The 14,905-nt window shown below is 54.1% G+C and overlaps 5 protein-coding genes across 5 annotated transcripts; 3 read left to right on the plus strand and 2 right to left on the minus strand.

Moving 5' to 3' along the window:
• Positions 1 to 4,520: 4,520 nt before the first annotated feature.
• Positions 4,521 to 7,233, plus strand: PHACADRAFT_100639 (uncharacterized protein; the record flags this gene model as incomplete). The annotated part of the gene is made up of 18 exons (XM_007399174.1): positions 4,521 to 4,791; positions 4,844 to 4,925; positions 4,985 to 5,006; positions 5,066 to 5,148; positions 5,210 to 5,248; positions 5,280 to 5,296; positions 5,439 to 5,593; positions 5,643 to 5,699; positions 5,750 to 5,797; positions 5,854 to 5,876; positions 5,930 to 6,322; positions 6,376 to 6,445; positions 6,501 to 6,653; positions 6,707 to 6,762; positions 6,819 to 6,878; positions 6,935 to 6,996; positions 7,048 to 7,071; positions 7,124 to 7,233. 18 exons carry the CDS (start codon positions 4,521 to 4,523, stop codon positions 7,231 to 7,233), a joined length of 1,725 nt encoding a protein of 574 aa, XP_007399236.1.
• Positions 7,234 to 8,444: 1,211 nt separating this feature from the next.
• On the minus strand, positions 8,445 to 10,198 carry PHACADRAFT_212110 (uncharacterized protein). Its single transcript, XM_007399175.1, has 3 exons — positions 9,217 to 10,198; positions 8,714 to 9,158; positions 8,445 to 8,655 (listed from the first exon to the last, which is right to left on the minus strand). Exons 1-3 carry the CDS (start codon positions 9,752 to 9,754, stop codon positions 8,598 to 8,600), a joined length of 1,041 nt encoding a protein of 346 aa, XP_007399237.1. The 5' UTR covers positions 9,755 to 10,198; the 3' UTR covers positions 8,445 to 8,597.
• Positions 10,199 to 12,486: 2,288 nt separating this feature from the next.
• Positions 12,487 to 13,658, minus strand: PHACADRAFT_198966 (uncharacterized protein; the record flags this gene model as incomplete). The annotated part of the gene is made up of 4 exons (XM_007399176.1): positions 12,487 to 13,214; positions 13,267 to 13,438; positions 13,501 to 13,578; positions 13,635 to 13,658. The coding sequence occupies 4 exons, from the start codon at positions 13,656 to 13,658 to the stop codon at positions 12,487 to 12,489; spliced, it is 1,002 nt and encodes a 333-aa protein (XP_007399238.1).
• A 129-nt stretch (positions 13,659 to 13,787) lies between these two features.
• Positions 13,788 to 14,226, plus strand: PHACADRAFT_261604 (uncharacterized protein). The gene has a single exon (XM_007399177.1). The coding sequence runs from the start codon at positions 13,815 to 13,817 to the stop codon at positions 14,190 to 14,192; it is 378 nt and encodes a 125-aa protein (XP_007399239.1). The 5' UTR covers positions 13,788 to 13,814; the 3' UTR covers positions 14,193 to 14,226.
• Positions 14,227 to 14,681: 455 nt separating this feature from the next.
• PHACADRAFT_261605 (uncharacterized protein) lies at positions 14,682 to 14,905 on the plus strand. The gene has a single exon (XM_007399178.1). The coding sequence runs from the start codon at positions 14,694 to 14,696 to the stop codon at positions 14,883 to 14,885; it is 192 nt and encodes a 63-aa protein (XP_007399240.1). The 5' UTR covers positions 14,682 to 14,693; the 3' UTR covers positions 14,886 to 14,905.

Here is a 14,905-nt window from a genome sequence, read left to right on the forward strand (position 1 = left end):
GGGACGGGCGATGCTCAAAGTCTTTTTCAAGCATGGTCGGTTCGCCGGGATCGTTTTGGCTGGCCATTGTCCTAGCGACTCACACGGTCTCAGCGAGCTTGACTGAGAAAACCGTAGCCGCCATCATCCCTAATTTTCCCTTGGCTAGAATCATTCGATGTCTTTCTCTGCGCCGAAGACGAGGAGGAGACCGGTACACTGGGCGACGACTTGCACTCTCAGCTCCCCGACAGGCCTCTGCGGATCAGACGGTTCCAGCGAAGCGACGATCTAGCCAGGATCATCCCCGAGCTATTTGCAATTGACGATCAGTAGCGACAGCGCGGGAGGGCTCTATCATCGCAATGCAAGCTTGAAGCGACGTTTACTTCTCGGCTTGTCCGATGTATGACAACAGAGCCCACGAATACATGGACTCCGTGCTTGTTTGGCTCACAGAAATGCTTGCAATATGTTGCAGCCGTCCATTCAACATTCGCTTCTTACTCGCCTTCCTGATTTCTACGACTGCGCCATCATGTCGGCGGAGACCGCCACGCCGACCTTGGTCTGGTCCTTCAACGCTGTGCAAGAACTTGCGACTTGTCGGTCAGTAGTGCTTCTAGCCGCTCTGCGCAGTAAAAGTTGCTCTAGACTCGGTCGTGTTCTGACAGACACATCCAAAGGGACAACCGGTTGCTACGTCCTATATGACGGAATGTTGAGAGCAATGTACGGTACGTACGGACGATCCCAGCTAGGTGTCCGCTGCGGCGCAGCACACGAGGGTTTTCAGAGCGAAGGCCGCATCATTGATTCACTTCGTAACGCCGCAATATCGCATGCTGTTCGCCGTCGCGTCCCGCGTTGTCTCGCGCCGCTTAGTTGCGCGGCGGCCCCTTCCACCGCAGTCTCTAGAAGCCGCTTGCGCATTGACTCGTACGTTCGCTGCAGACGTTCCAGAGAACGTAGGCACTGACGCGGTTTTGCCAGCGGAGTGTCACAAGGGTCCCGCAATGGTTCTGGACCGACTGTCGCGACGCGCCATTGCAGGGTAAATTCCATGATATCGTACATTAACATCAGAATAAAGTCAAATTGTGCGGCGTACAAGGCACATCGTTGAGTTACGTACAAGGCAAGAACAGTATTTCTCTTTGCCATCTGTAACTGACCGAGCCCGTCTAGATTGAATGCTCCACATGCTGCCTGTTCGGCATACCCTGAGAAGGCGGAGGGCTAGCCTCTGGCACCAAGCACTGCCTTTGGAAAGGCACGACGGCGATTAGCAGACACTTTCGCACCGGTCCCACAGTAGGCTTCCAAGCTTGTAACGAATACTAGATGTGTCTATGTCTAACATGCTCCAACAGCATCTTACGCACGCCGGCACCCCGCCAGAGGGCCAACCGATCGCACGGAACTCCGGCTTCTTCGGTATGCCGTGCGACCATCGCATCACTTCCCAGCGCCACAACGGCCAGCATTGTCCAGCGTCACTTCCTACATCGAGCACCGATCATCCACGCCGCCGGGTAACTGGTTTGACATCGCCGGTACCGGTAGAGATCTGAGGCAATTCCACGGATAAACGCATCTGCCTAGCATCTAGGAGTCTCCGAATATTCTGCGCGACGCGGACGTCGATAGCACTTACCACTATGTACCTCTCTGATTGGCGAAGACAGCCAGACTTTGCCGCCGGCCCATTCGCACGAGGTTCGCGGCAAGCGTTGCTAACACTTTACCGCGCGCATACCTGGACATCCGTCATATTGCTTACCATAATTACGTATAGATGGCCCGACGCCGTGCTCAGACGTCCGTTCGGCGTGTCGTAATATGATCTCAGGAACCAAAGGCTGAACGTTTAAACGTTGAACTTTGCTCTCCAAAAGTGGGCAGCGATGATACAGAGCACACGCTGAGGTCTTCCCGGTCAGAGCACAAGCTGCCTCCAGAGCGAACCTGTCCGCAATTGGACTCGTCGGGGCTACCCCTACTCCGCCGGCCCCGAACGAGTTTCCGATAGAAGGGGCGTCCTACTCCGCGCTTTAATCGTACAACACATGATAACGACCACTATCATAGTGCTGCCGGTTCGAGTCGTAGGCTATCGGCCTTCCACGCTGCAGCGGGAACTCAAAACCGATGACGATAAAAGCTCCGTACTCCGTAAGCTCCGTATTTGACTATGAAGCTATTGCCGGCATCGAACGAAAGCTTATCACAAATACGCCGGTCTGTTGCTGCCTCCCTGGGCACAAGGGAGGTCAAGACCGACCGGCTAATCACATGGCAATGCGAAGTTCGTGGCATCTCCGCTTTGGCCACGATAGCGCTCCGACCTCGGCAGCAATTGAATCGGAGGTCGAGCATGTCGTTCCCGAAGTATTTAGCTAGTTTCTGTGTTGGTCTTACATGCATAATAGAGTTCAATTGTTGACAGAGTTCCGTGTCTGAGAGCTTATAGCAGGGTTCTCGAAGCCAACATTAGAATAATAGGCATCAAGCTGCAAATTTTTCAACGTCGAGCTTAACGTACGCAGAACAAAGACTGCCGTGAACGTGATCTTCGACTGAAATTGAAGAAGCAGAGTACGTTAGTCACCTGCAATGTCCTCAGGATATCCCGTAGATATTTTCACTTCACAGGGAAATTTGTACGACTGCAGACGCGCAGCCATACCTTGAACCTTAACTTATTCTGAAGCCCTGTATAACGGCACTATCGCCATCCAGGGGCTGCACGACCACACGGCGACCGCGTGCTGTTGCGAGGCTCGTGACAGCCAGCATTCTGATTCATTCGTGTTGAAGCCCAATCTCCCGAAAAATTGCTAACGTAGTATCGGAGGAGTCATTTGGTTCCGTCTGCTGTAAACTAGACCGGGTAGCGACGTGCGTCGGCACCGAACCATGATCCTCCGGCGCGTCCAAACTTTACCACTTTGATGTCGAGATAGGCTGCGCGAGCTCATATGGAACAGGTTGGGCGTAGGTACAAAGCGTTTGAGCGAGCTCCGCGGCGAGCGTGCACGTTTCGCAACGGCACCCGGTGAAATTTATCATTTTTGCCTTATAACGATGGCGCTGCTACCTTTGATCAGTCCCGGTGTGCAGCAAAGACCGCAAGGCCCGTGATACCCTCGGGCCCTGCAGAATGCAGGTCACGCTCAGATTATCTCATGCACACTCTGCATTGCGCTCGCAATGCCATGGGGCAGTCCAGATAGTGGCTAATTTCTCATGCTACATTACAGACGCTCCAGCAGGCCAGTCCGACCATCCTAGCCACCTTCCATATTAGGGAGGCGTTCCCCAATCAGCCCTGGCTGATGCGTACTCCTCCGCAGGAGAAAAACGGCGAGCAGACCTCCGAACACGATACAAGCACTGCCCTGCCGGCCGTAAATCCCTGAGAAGGCTGTATCCGACTAGCAGCGAGCGGCGAACTGGGCCCATTCTGCAGCAAACTAAACATCCCGGTGGCAAAGAACAAGACGCGCCTGGAGCATCGAACGCTTCGCTAAAGGCTGTCACGAAAAAATGAAATACGCGTATGCGTTCAGAAAATTGGAGTTTTGATGCTCGGAGACCTGGTCTGTCCCCGCTTTCTTAGCGCGTTGATCGTGCGAGAACTCCTTGCCGGGAGTGATAGGAGCGCTGTTCTGGTCGGGAAGGGCGTATGCCGCGGAACCTCTGGCAGCTCGAAAGGGAAAGGGAATCAAGTCCGTTTCTCACCTTTGTCCATGTAAGATCCAGAGCAGCCCGTCTCGTTCCTGGACTGTCAACGACCTCCTCACCTCACAGCCGAGGCCCGTGCCCACGGGCTCAGCAGCCCATCGCCAAGGCGATTTCGCATCATGTCCGTAAATCTATTCACAACTTCCTGTGGCATCAAAATGTTGGTGCATTGGCGGGCGCGTACGCGTGGCATCGCAGTCTTGAACCTGTACTAGGCCTAACGGGCACTGCCCAAAGATACACCGCCGTTCGACCCCAGCGTTATTTTTTCCCTGCATAACGGGCCCCGAACAAGTCAACGAAGCTATCTGATCCGCACGAACCTGTCAAGTGTAGCCGCTCAGGCTGGCCGGCGTGCCCCCAGTACGTTAGCAGCACTCCTCTTTCGGTCGGTCCCGTAAAGGATGCCTTTCCTTTGACGCTTTCTGCAGAAAAATCTTTTTCAGTGCGAATAGGCAAAACTCAATTGGGCATGCGGGTTTCGTGGGTCGTGCGGGTTTCGTGGCGCGAATGCCGCATCTAGCCAAACACGCTTCTGACTGGGGTCGTCAAAGTAATCATGTTCACTTGGTGCCCGGCCGGAGCAGGTCGCGTCGGCGGAGCCGAAGGTTAGACACGCGCGTAAGCGTTTCACTCCCACCCCAGACGTATAAATGCCGTGCAGGTTAAGACTGCAACCCCAGTTCCAGTTCAGCAGTTTCTCTAATTTCGCGGCAGAGATGCAGCAAAGCGTGTTCCACGCGCTCAACAGCGGCAAGAGCCACCAGACTGGCCGTCCTCGCCGTGCTTCCACTATGCGCTATGTTGCTCTCTGCATTCCGCTCATTATCGCCTCCATGGCTCTTGCTCTCGTCACTGGCGCAGAGGCTCGTGCTCTGCCGCATGAATCCCCCGCTTCCTCTTCACTCACTCGTCGTGCCGACACCGTTTCCGTCCCGAGTGCCGACAACTTCGTCGTTGGTAGCATTATCGGCCAGGCCCCGACGACGAGGAACTTCAACTTTGTCGTCTCTGAGATGGATGGTGCTCCCGATGGCTTCAACAAGACCATGCTCGTCGTCAATGGTTAGTGCGCGTCGTCGTATGCCTGTCGAGTTGACAGCTGAAGCGATTCTAGGGCTGTTCCCTGGCCCGACCATCGAGGCTAACCAGGGCGATCAAATTGTCGTGACGGTCACCAACCAGCTTTCGACTAGGACGTGAGTCGTGTTTTGCTCTAGCTTGGATGACGTTAACCAACATGCGCTATCCCCTGAAGAACGATTCACTGGCACGGCTTGGTGTGTCATTTCGGCTTTGGTGATCCCCGCCTCTTTAGCTCATACGCATATCGTTCCAGTATCAGAACGGCACAAACTACTATGACGGCACGGCATCCGTCACGGAGTGTGGCATTCCCCCCGGCGAATCGCTGACCTACGAGTGGGTACCTTATCATTGTTTCGTCGTTTTCTCTAAAGTCTGACGCCTGCGGTATTTTTAGCTTCTCGGTCGCGGAATTTTCAGGCACGACTTGGTGGCAGTGAGTGAACCATGTCTTTGGATGAATAGAGTTTACAGCTGACACACGGTCTATCAGTGCCCGTGCGTCTCCTCTGCGCCTATCTTCTTTCCTTCTTTGTACTAATGGCACAATACTCCTGACACTTACCAACAGATTGTAAGTGCCATATCATTCACGTCTAATAGCGCTGACTAACCTTACTACTTAGTGGACACGCAGTATACTGATGGGATCGAGGGCGCGCTCATCATCCACCCAACGTCCTACCCCTCCAACTTCCCCACCTGGGACGAGGACCTCGTCGTCGAGCTGGCCGATGTGTACCACACAATCAGCAGCACTATTGTTTCAGAGTATCTCTCGGTATGTGGGATAAGTGCGTGTCATCGCCGATATTACTTACTTGGCATAGGGTACTAGCAGCCCGTCCGGGCAGAGTGGACTTGCACTCGAGACTCCGGATAGCGGGGTAAGCCATCGACTATCTATTGATGTGGAGGTATCTTAACAGTCAACTAGGCTATTAACGGTATCGGTCAATATGATGGCAGCACAAACTACTTCGACGTGAGCGCCACCGTCATAAATTATGCGTGTGCCTGAGTTGACCACATACTCCACAGTTCAACCTGCAGCCTAACAAGACGTAAGATTTACTATTCTCGTGATAGCTCCTGTACTCACACGCATATCCTGCAGCTATCGTCTGCGCCTCATCCATGAGGGCTCTGCCGCACAGATCCGCTTCTCCATTGACTATCATGCGCTGACTGTCATCGAAGCCGACAGCACGCTCACCGAACCCTACACCGTCGAAGGCATCACTCTCGCCGTCGCGCAGCGCTACTCTGTGCTCATCACTACGAACCAGACGGCTGAGCCCCAAGGCAACTACTGGATTCGCGCCGAGCTCATTAGCGGGCTTACCGTCTCAGGCACCAACTCGGACATTCGTGGGATCATCAGGTACGATAACAGCACCGACACCCCGACAACCTCGACCGACCCTGGCGTGCCAAACTCGGGTCTCTCAGACCTGAATGTCGCCTCGCTCACCCCCGCCATCTCCAACACCCCGCCGAGTAGCACCAAGTACGTCGTCTGGCCTACAGCACATCCGCGCTTGCTGATTTTTGCTTCACCAGATCCTACACCGTGGACTTCAGCATCGGCGTGACGAGCAGTGGCGGAGCGATTGCAGCCATGAACGGCACGGTACGCGAGCGTTTTCTCGCCTTTTTGGTTTTCGTTCGTCTGACGCGCAGAACAGAGCTGGACGCCGCTTTCGGGCACATCCACCCTGCTGCAGATCGTGGATGCCGCTAAGAATGGCTCGACTTACGCCGCGGAGGGTTCCAGCGTGGAGCCGGACAACCAGTTCATCATCACCGAGGACGACATCCAGGTTGTTGACCTCTTGCTGGTAATTGACCTTGCAGGGCGTGTAAACATGGTGATTCTAATATTCTTATATAGGTGAACACGGGCCCTGGAGCGCATCCGTTCCACCTTCACGGCCACACTCCTTACGTGTAGGTCTTCATTCCTTTCGTTCAGCGACTTGTCTTGCTAATCTCGACGACCCCAGCATGGGCTTCGGCACGGGCTCATTCGACGGCACCGGGCTCAACACCGTGAACCCTATAACGTGAGTGTCTCGCTAGCCAAGCGTCCCTCCCCAGATGCTGACAAGATCTTCCACAGCCGCGACACTTACCTCGTCCCCAGCGGTGGCTGGCTCATGGCGCGCTTCATTACCGACAATCGTAAGTTCTACAATTCTCATGAACGTATAATGATTCACCATAACTCTATAGCCGGAATTTGGACCATCCACTGCCGTATGTCTTCTCGCCAATACCCGCTGTCGCTTCCGCTGATCACCTCCTTTAGATATCGCTTGGCACATGGCCGCCGGCTTGCTCATGCAGGTCAACAGTCTACCCTCCAAGTCGTCACAATTCGACATCCCGCAGGCCATCCTCGACCAATGCAGCGCCTAAGCAGCGCACTTCCATGGCTCGAATGGACTTTCTCTCTCTAAGGGCTGTAGTGATTAAATCTACGGACTCAGACTATCTTCGCAGTATCTTTGCGAGTACATTCTTTTGTTTCATGAAAGGGTACCTGGCTATCCAGGAGTACATTATTATTTAAATAGGAAATGTACTTGCGCTAGCTGTCTCTATTTGTGCACGATAACAATAAGGGTTCTGCTGCTTGTATGAGGCACTAATTTAAACGCTTAAATGAGCAATTGCATGAATGAGCGAACATGTCCCCATACAGAGTGCGACTTACTGATACTTGAGGCTACGAGCTTTGAAGACTGGTGTGAGTATTGTTCAAACGCTGATCAACTCAATGGCACCGTGACGACACAGTCTGCTGGCACTTGCAGTTACACTTCGAGGAACCACCCTTCCAGGCTCGTAGACCCACATCTGACGGACTAACAAGTTGACTCGGCGGGCCCATGGCCACAAGCACGCATATACGCAGCAAATGAGCCAACCCAGGTCGTGCCCGAGGTTTGTTATCTCAACTTTGGGCCACGTCGACCAAGTTCACTGCGTGCTGACTGGCCTCAGGTCGAGCTACGCGCAATTGCGCGCTCGGCTTCGCGACATCCTCTCGCACCCCTCGACCCATTGTTAGGGGAAATGGCTGCGCGGAACCGCATGCAATAATTCGCCTGCGAAACCATTGAGGCCCCAGTAGGTACCGAATCGACCGCAGTTGAGCAGGGGATTATTATAGACTCGGACGAGCCCAGAGTCAAGCTAGCTCTGCTCTAGTAATGACGTCATAAGTAGGGTAGTAAACGAAGCAGTGCACAAGGTACCTGTTGTGGGAGTACAGTCTTGTACAGTCACAAAATGAAGCGATGGTCCGTAATATATTGCATTTTGGACGTCCGAGCGTAGTCACAAAGACAGCTCACAAGTCCATAGTCACACCAGACGCTTGGAAGTACTTGCGGATGCCGCTCGAAGGTGTGACCATGATGGACTTGTAAGCCACTCGTGGTGTGCCCGGGCTAGTGATTCCTTGCTCTGCCAGCCCACTGCTCATGCCGTTTTTGGCAGGCAATCGACTACGGCGATGCTGAAGAGCACTTGCAAACCTTACGAGCCGCGTTTTCACAGCTGTCTTTCTCCATCTGAAAACGGCTATAGCTGCCCGCACTGCCACCCGCGGGTCGCGCTCAGTCAGAGAACTGTATCATTTGCCTCGTTATTGGCAGCGCACAGAAAAATTTAGCTAATGTTCGCCCCGTGTGCCACGAAGAAAGTACAGGCACTGTTGCACGAGGGGATATATTGCGACAATATTTAAACAGGAAATATGCGTGCGCTGCTTACGTCTACTTGTACACGATGGTGGGAGGATTTGTGGTGGTGTTATGCGACAGAAATTTGATGCTAGCGAGGGCAGTCATGCTATCAGTGAACATGTCCCTGCGTGCACTTTAGGACTCACCCGAACTCGCGCGCTTTGGGGACTGGGATCGGACACTGCTGGAATGCAGGCCAATACCACAAAATGCCACGCTTGTGCGTCATCCGCAGCAGAAGCCTCAGCTCTGCGACCCATTGCTCGTCCCAGTACGGCCTGTAGTCGTACCAGTCCGAGCTGCCGTGGATTGTGGAAGGCATGCCTATGTCCATCCGTGGAATCCGGCCCACAGTCACGCGGGATAAGGAAGCATATTGTGGGAGCTGTAAAGCGCGGTCGAACTTCGCCCATTCTGCCGACTTTGGGTCCGTGAATGAAGGGTACTGTTCGAGCCAGAGGCGAAACTGTTCGAGCGTGCCGCAATGCAACTCCGTGATGAGGAGCACGACATCCTGGAAGGATGCCAGATGGTGAGGGGCTTGCAGCATTAGGACCCGTAGGCTTGTCATGCTCGAGATCGTACTCTTGACTTTGTTTTATTCCATTATCAGCCACAAACACGGGTGTGAATACCAGGGAATGCTTACGGATGCTGGGCTGTATTTCAACCCCAAAGCCGAGGCTCAGCACTAGTAGCGTCCTCTTCGCCGCGTGAAGAACTGCATCGACAGCTCCGAGCATAGCATCGTCGTAAACCTTCGTTCTTCTTAAGTTGGCGGCAGACAGAGATGAGACGACGCCGGAGCGCGCCAACCAGCTGAGAAACCGCACGCTACGCCCGTCGGAAGTCCACCCGCGGTCGGCTTCGATGATGAGCATTGAAAGGCGCACTCGGCTCGGTACGGAGTATGGAAGCCGATGACTCTGTCTTGCTAGTGCGTTCCATGACGTGTGTGAGATGCTGAGATACTTTAGCTGGACCAGCGCCGACAGCATGCGGCACAAATCAGAAACGGAACAGAACGTGACCCTACGGAGGGAGAGAAAGTGGACGGATGAAAACTGTCGCATCATGACATGAAATACGGAAGGGGCATATAGCACGCCGTCCTTGAGCAAGAGATGCGCAAGATGTGGAACTAGACGTGGAAGTTTGGTTGGGAGAAGATGTAGGCGGGGGTGCATGGCATCTTGACCTTGATCAGCGATTATTCGACGGATATGAGACTGTAGTGCAGGATAGTATTCGAGAAGTGCGCTCAGGTCACCTAGGGTCCGTATGCCGGTCAGCGAACAATGCACGGAAACGACCTGGAAGAGATAGAAACGACTCCTGGGAAGCCAGGCGCGACAGGTCAGGGCGCATGCGTGCAGTGTCTTGGAGGTGGTAATGTCCCATCCCCACCAGTTGCCTCCACGGCTGTCTCTTTTGGGCCACCATGTCGATGATGCGCTCGCATACCTCTACAGGCAGCGAGCAATCGTTGGGAGAGTGGAGGATAATCCATCGGCGCATGTGGCGGCGAGCGAGCGATAGTTTCCGTGCCAAAAGCTCGATAATTTCAGGCCGCATATCGGACGTGATCCCCCTATCTCTCTGTTCTCTCCGTTCAAGCGTCCGTCTATGGGAACAAAGTGCAGTCAGTTGAAAATAGTGTATGGAAACTATATGAAGTGCAAACCTTAGTCATGAAAGCCAGCGATAATACAATAATAATTCAGATAAGCATGACGCTCATATATAGGGCGCGGCCAGAGGGAACACATCGCTGTTATCCGCGTTGTGGATGATGTGACAATTATGGGCTTGAGAAGACGTCTCAGTTGAGTCTCGATTGAGCTGAGAAGATACGATACCAGATAATCATAAGAGCTTGTTCTATGACGGGGCATTAGTCATGCCGCAAGGCAAGGTCAAGGGGCCTCGAAGCGTCAGAGTTTCTAACCACGAGGTTGCTTACACGGGCGCCTGACTACCTCGGCTTCTTCCTTTCTTTTTTCGTCAAAGTGACAAGCTTTTTGCAAACTGCTGTAAGATCCGGGACAAGGCGGCCTTACGTTGCTTAAGATCCGGGATAAGGCGGCCTTATGTTGCTTAAGATCCTGGACAAGGCGGCCTTATGTTGCTTACGGCAAGGCCAATTGATGGGCTTTCTTGAACGGCAGGCTTGGTGCGATCTCATACTCCTCTGGCAGCCTAGTGTCGATTCCTCGTGCCGGTGATCGGCTCCGGGTGGCGGCCTTTGCGATGTTTGTCGGTGTGGGAATCATCAGGCCTCCCAGTGTGCCGAGGCTGAGACGTTTTTCTCCAAAGCCGTCGTGGCGACCCGAAGAGTCAGATTACATCAGTTCGTCTCACACGACGACAGGCTCTGCCTGAGATCTCTCGAAATGAGCGCGTACGGGACGTGCCGTCTCTGCACTTCACCCAGAACGCATTAGCTAACAACGAGCAGGTCAGCACAGTCAAGGCACGCCGTTTCAAGCCGCGATGCAGACGTGGACTGCACGCTCGTCTTTACGCAGTCCGTGTAGCTCGGGCTGTAGCCCGCTGCCCCGTTTTTCCGGCTACGGGCCAACCAGTCCCGTGTCGCGACCCTAAATGTCCGCAGGCTGGTGAGTTACATATATGACTTCCTGCCAACTAGGCTATTTCCAACGCTCAGACTATTACAACAGCTGGCCCAGTCAAACTTACCAGAGACTCCTTTCGGGACTTCTCGGGCAGGTCATGGCTCCACCTTCAGTTCGCTTACCAAAAGGCGCGGACTCTTGGATCACCCGGCAATGCGCATACTATGGAATACGGGATGTATCCAATCAATTATTGAGTACTATGACTTTGGCCTGACGGATCCTTACAGCCTGTGCCATTTCTTGAACAGAACCTGCAAACGTGAATGGATTGCAACCACCATCACATCAAAACTCTGAACATTCCCAGCTGGCGATGTCATAGGTTGCGAAGCGTTGCTTTACCGAATCCTTCGCCGCTTACTACTATGAGCCTCCCCACGCCAACATATTCTGTAGCGACGTCGGCTTGAATATGGAGTGGACGTATGAACGGGAAACGCTGGGGTTCAGTCAGCGTATGAAGCCTGCATCTCGTGTGTTATACATCCAAACTCCTGACGGTATCATCAGCGACACTGAATATGCATGGCTCCTTTGGCCCCTCCATCCTCTTCTCCCCTCCACAACCGCCATCAGGGCTGCGCTCCACGGTTTCTTTCATACGCATCGCTGTCACCATCAGGCCGGCACCACTGCCCGATACACGGAAGTTCTGCACATTGCTCCGAGCCTTGGATACGCACCTGCCCCCCCCGCCCCAGGCTCACTTTAAGGGCGAGCGAAAAGTACGAACCCTGGGTTCCTGAAATTCAAACTTACGCCCCAAAGCTCATGCTTCGCACGCACTCTAGAGGGTTAGTCTCTGTGGAGACTGGAGACCCCGTGTTGACGACTGAATAGCTGATATTCTCGGTCACTCCCGAGGCTGTAGGGTTGGTTGCCCGCTCTGGAATAGATTTCAGTAGTATGTACAAGGTTAAGCTATGAGAGTCGTAAGACCGCGTGGAGGTGAAGTCCAGAGTGCATCTAGAGTAAGCGCATCTGTCGCATCTGTTACCGCATATATATATAAACTTGTCAGGAAAGCTACCTACCAGTGATTCATCAACATCACTAGCCTCGGAATTCGATGTCATTCTGACAGTTGGTGTATTGCCCTGCATACAATGAGCGAAAGCCAATGCGTGCTGTGCACAGCTAGCCATGTGCAGGATAGGCGGGGCAGACGTGCGCAGTGATATCCTTCCATGATGTCGTCTGAACTTGATCTTTTCATATTGCTTCGCAAAGTCGAGAGGAAAATTCTATAGGTCATAGTTCAACATGATGTAGCAGAGTCCTTACACGAGCCGCTTGGGCGGCTGCGGCTTTTCCTCGACGATCGCTTTGACCTCCTCTTTCGTCTGCTCTACGGCTGCGTCCGCCTGTTCTCCCTTGTGTTCCACAACAGCCTTGATATCTTCCACCTTTTCCTCAACGGCCGCCTTCACTGCCTCAACCTTCTCCTCGACGATGGCCTGCGCGTGCTCTACGTTCTTCGCCGCCGCGTCACGTGTCTCCTCGACTTTAGCATGGGCAGCCTCACGAGCCTCCTGCGCCTTACGCTCCGTGACCTGAACGCCCTCAGCCCACCGCTCGCGCGCGCGCTCTGCAACGCCCTGCGCCTCATTCGTGCGCACGCGCAGGGCCTCGCGCACCTTTAAGCCCGTCGCGTCCTGCACGCGTTCTAGCAGGCTCTCAGCGCCCTGCCCAAGGCTCGCGCGGCTCTCAGCGGTCTTCTCCTTAAGCTGCTCCCACGTCATACGCGTGTGTGCGTTCGCAATCGCGTGCTTTTCCGCGAGTGCAGGTGCATATGTATCCTCAAGCGCACCGACGTACGCGCCGACGTTGTGTGCCGTCTTCGGGAGGAAGTGGTTGAAGGAAAGAAGCAGGAGGGCGGGTGGGAGGATGATGCGGGAAACGATGCCCCTGTTGCGTGCGAGAACGGAGCCGGTTAGCGCGGCGACACCGACGTAAAGTAGTCCCGGCGTAAGAGGTTCTTCGGAGGCGACGAGGGACTTGAGGCGTTCTATCCTACAGGTTGAGAGAATATCCCCTGACGACCAGCAAAGCGGACTTACGTTCTACAGCATGTTCAACACCAATCCAGCGAGAAACGACACCCTGGACTTTTGTGTGCGCATCGGAGTAGGTTTGTGTGACCGCCTCGCGTGCCTTACCAATCTGGTGTTCGAGCTCCGAGGGCACCTCTTGCAAGACAATGTCTGGCTCTACGTGAGGGTATATGGATAGCTGCGCAAGATACACCCAGTATTTAGCGAAGTTAAAAGCGGTGGAGGGCTGGTTGTGCGCACCTTCTCTTTCCCGCTCAATTCATGTTCGTGCACGATGACAGCCGCTGCTGCAGCCGCGCTCAACGCTGTCCGCTTGTACTTGAAGCTAGGTCTCAGTAAGTCTGCTAGCAAGGGATAGAAAGGGATATGCGCACTGTGCGGAACGACTGGCGGAACATCGGGGATAGAGGCGGTGGACGACAAGCGGGGAGTCGGAAGCAGCAGGACGTCGGGCGTCTAGCTAACGGCGCTTTCCCGCTTTGGTCCAAACGTAGTATGCGGCGGGACACCTCTGTGTTGCGAGGGCGCTCCGTCCGCCTTGCAGTCCAACCGCCATGGCGCTGTCTCTCGTCCAGACCCTGCGTCCGCCAACGGTGCCAACATTTGTGCGCGCGCTGTCAACATCGCCCTATGGGCGTACGCATGTCTGGAAAAAGCGTGCGCCGAAGCTTCCGAAGCCGTTCGTTCCACATTTCCCGCAGCGCGTCGTGCTGGCGGACGGCTCGAGTTTCATTCATCACACCACTTCTCCCCGCGGCACCTTCCGCAGCACACGCGACACAACCAATAACCCGCTCTGGAACTCTCTAGTCGCGAGAGAGGGCGAAGAGGAAGAAGGCAAGCTCGTTGGACGCATGGGTCGCTTCTCCAAGAAGTTCGAGGGCATGGAAATCAGTGATATCGAGGTGGAGGGATCCAGCTCGAAGGAGTGATGTTCCCTGAATCTCTTTTTTTGCCAGTGCGTCCTACGTCGTGTACTGCATGATTGACCTCACACTGCTTTCGTGTTATCAGATTTTGATACACATCCAGCTTGTTCATATCCTTACTCTCAGAGACAGATAGTCTCAAGATATTCGTGAATGCTACTCTCAAATGCTGCTAGCCTTCTTCACTATTTGCCATAGACTGCTCCATTTCTGCTTTAGCAGGTGAGATCACCGGTCAAGCTTCCCAGTGAAAACCCCGTCCGCCCGAAGCGACCGAGGACTATCTGAGCCTATCGAAAATTCACTGATCTACCCCCAGCGACCTCAGAGAAATCAGCAGACGCCGGAGAAGCTCTGACGTCCGCGCCCATCGGCTGCGTCTCCATTGAGTTGGCGGTGCACCGTGGTCTTTGACGCGTCCATTAATGCCTCTCCAACGTGTCCAAACGCCACCGACTCTTTTCCAAATCCAAATCCGAGTCTGAATGCGAGGACTTTGAACTAATGACTCCAATGTCCCGACGCCGCCGACCGATGCCACCAAATCAAAGCAGAGATGCCCTATCCCACTTATATAAGGGCACACCTCTGGCGACAGCGCCGCGCTGCTCTTTTCCTGCTGCCCCCACCATGCCACCCGTCGTGCCCCGCATCCCTGTAGTCCCCGTCCCGCTATCCAATCTGGCAAGCAGGTGAGTATATGCGCATATACCAAC

The sequence above is a fragment of the Phanerochaete carnosa genome, assembly GCF_000300595.1.
Source record: "Phanerochaete carnosa HHB-10118-sp unplaced genomic scaffold PHACAscaffold_8, whole genome shotgun sequence".
Classification (NCBI taxonomy): Eukaryota; Fungi; Basidiomycota; class Agaricomycetes; order Polyporales; family Phanerochaetaceae; genus Phanerochaete; species Phanerochaete carnosa.

Bases quoted from the DNA above. Each gene is read 5' to 3' on its own strand.
- PHACADRAFT_212110 (XM_007399175.1), bottom strand. From the start codon at position 9,754: ATGCACCCCCGCCTACATCTTCTCCCAACCAAACTTCCACGTCTAGTT. The intron at 9,159-9,216 runs GTAAGCATTCCC...AATAAAACAAAG, and splicing joins TGAAATACAGCCCAGCATCC to TCAAGAGTACGATCTCGAGC. The intron at 8,656-8,713 runs GTGAGTCCTAAA...TGCCCTCGCTAG, and splicing joins CCCAAAGCGCGCGAGTTCGG to CATCAAATTTCTGTCGCATA.
- PHACADRAFT_261604 (XM_007399177.1), top strand. From the start codon at position 13,815: ATGGCGCTGTCTCTCGTCCAGACCCTGCGTCCGCCAACGGTGCCAACA.
- PHACADRAFT_261605 (XM_007399178.1), top strand. From the start codon at position 14,694: ATGACTCCAATGTCCCGACGCCGCCGACCGATGCCACCAAATCAAAGC.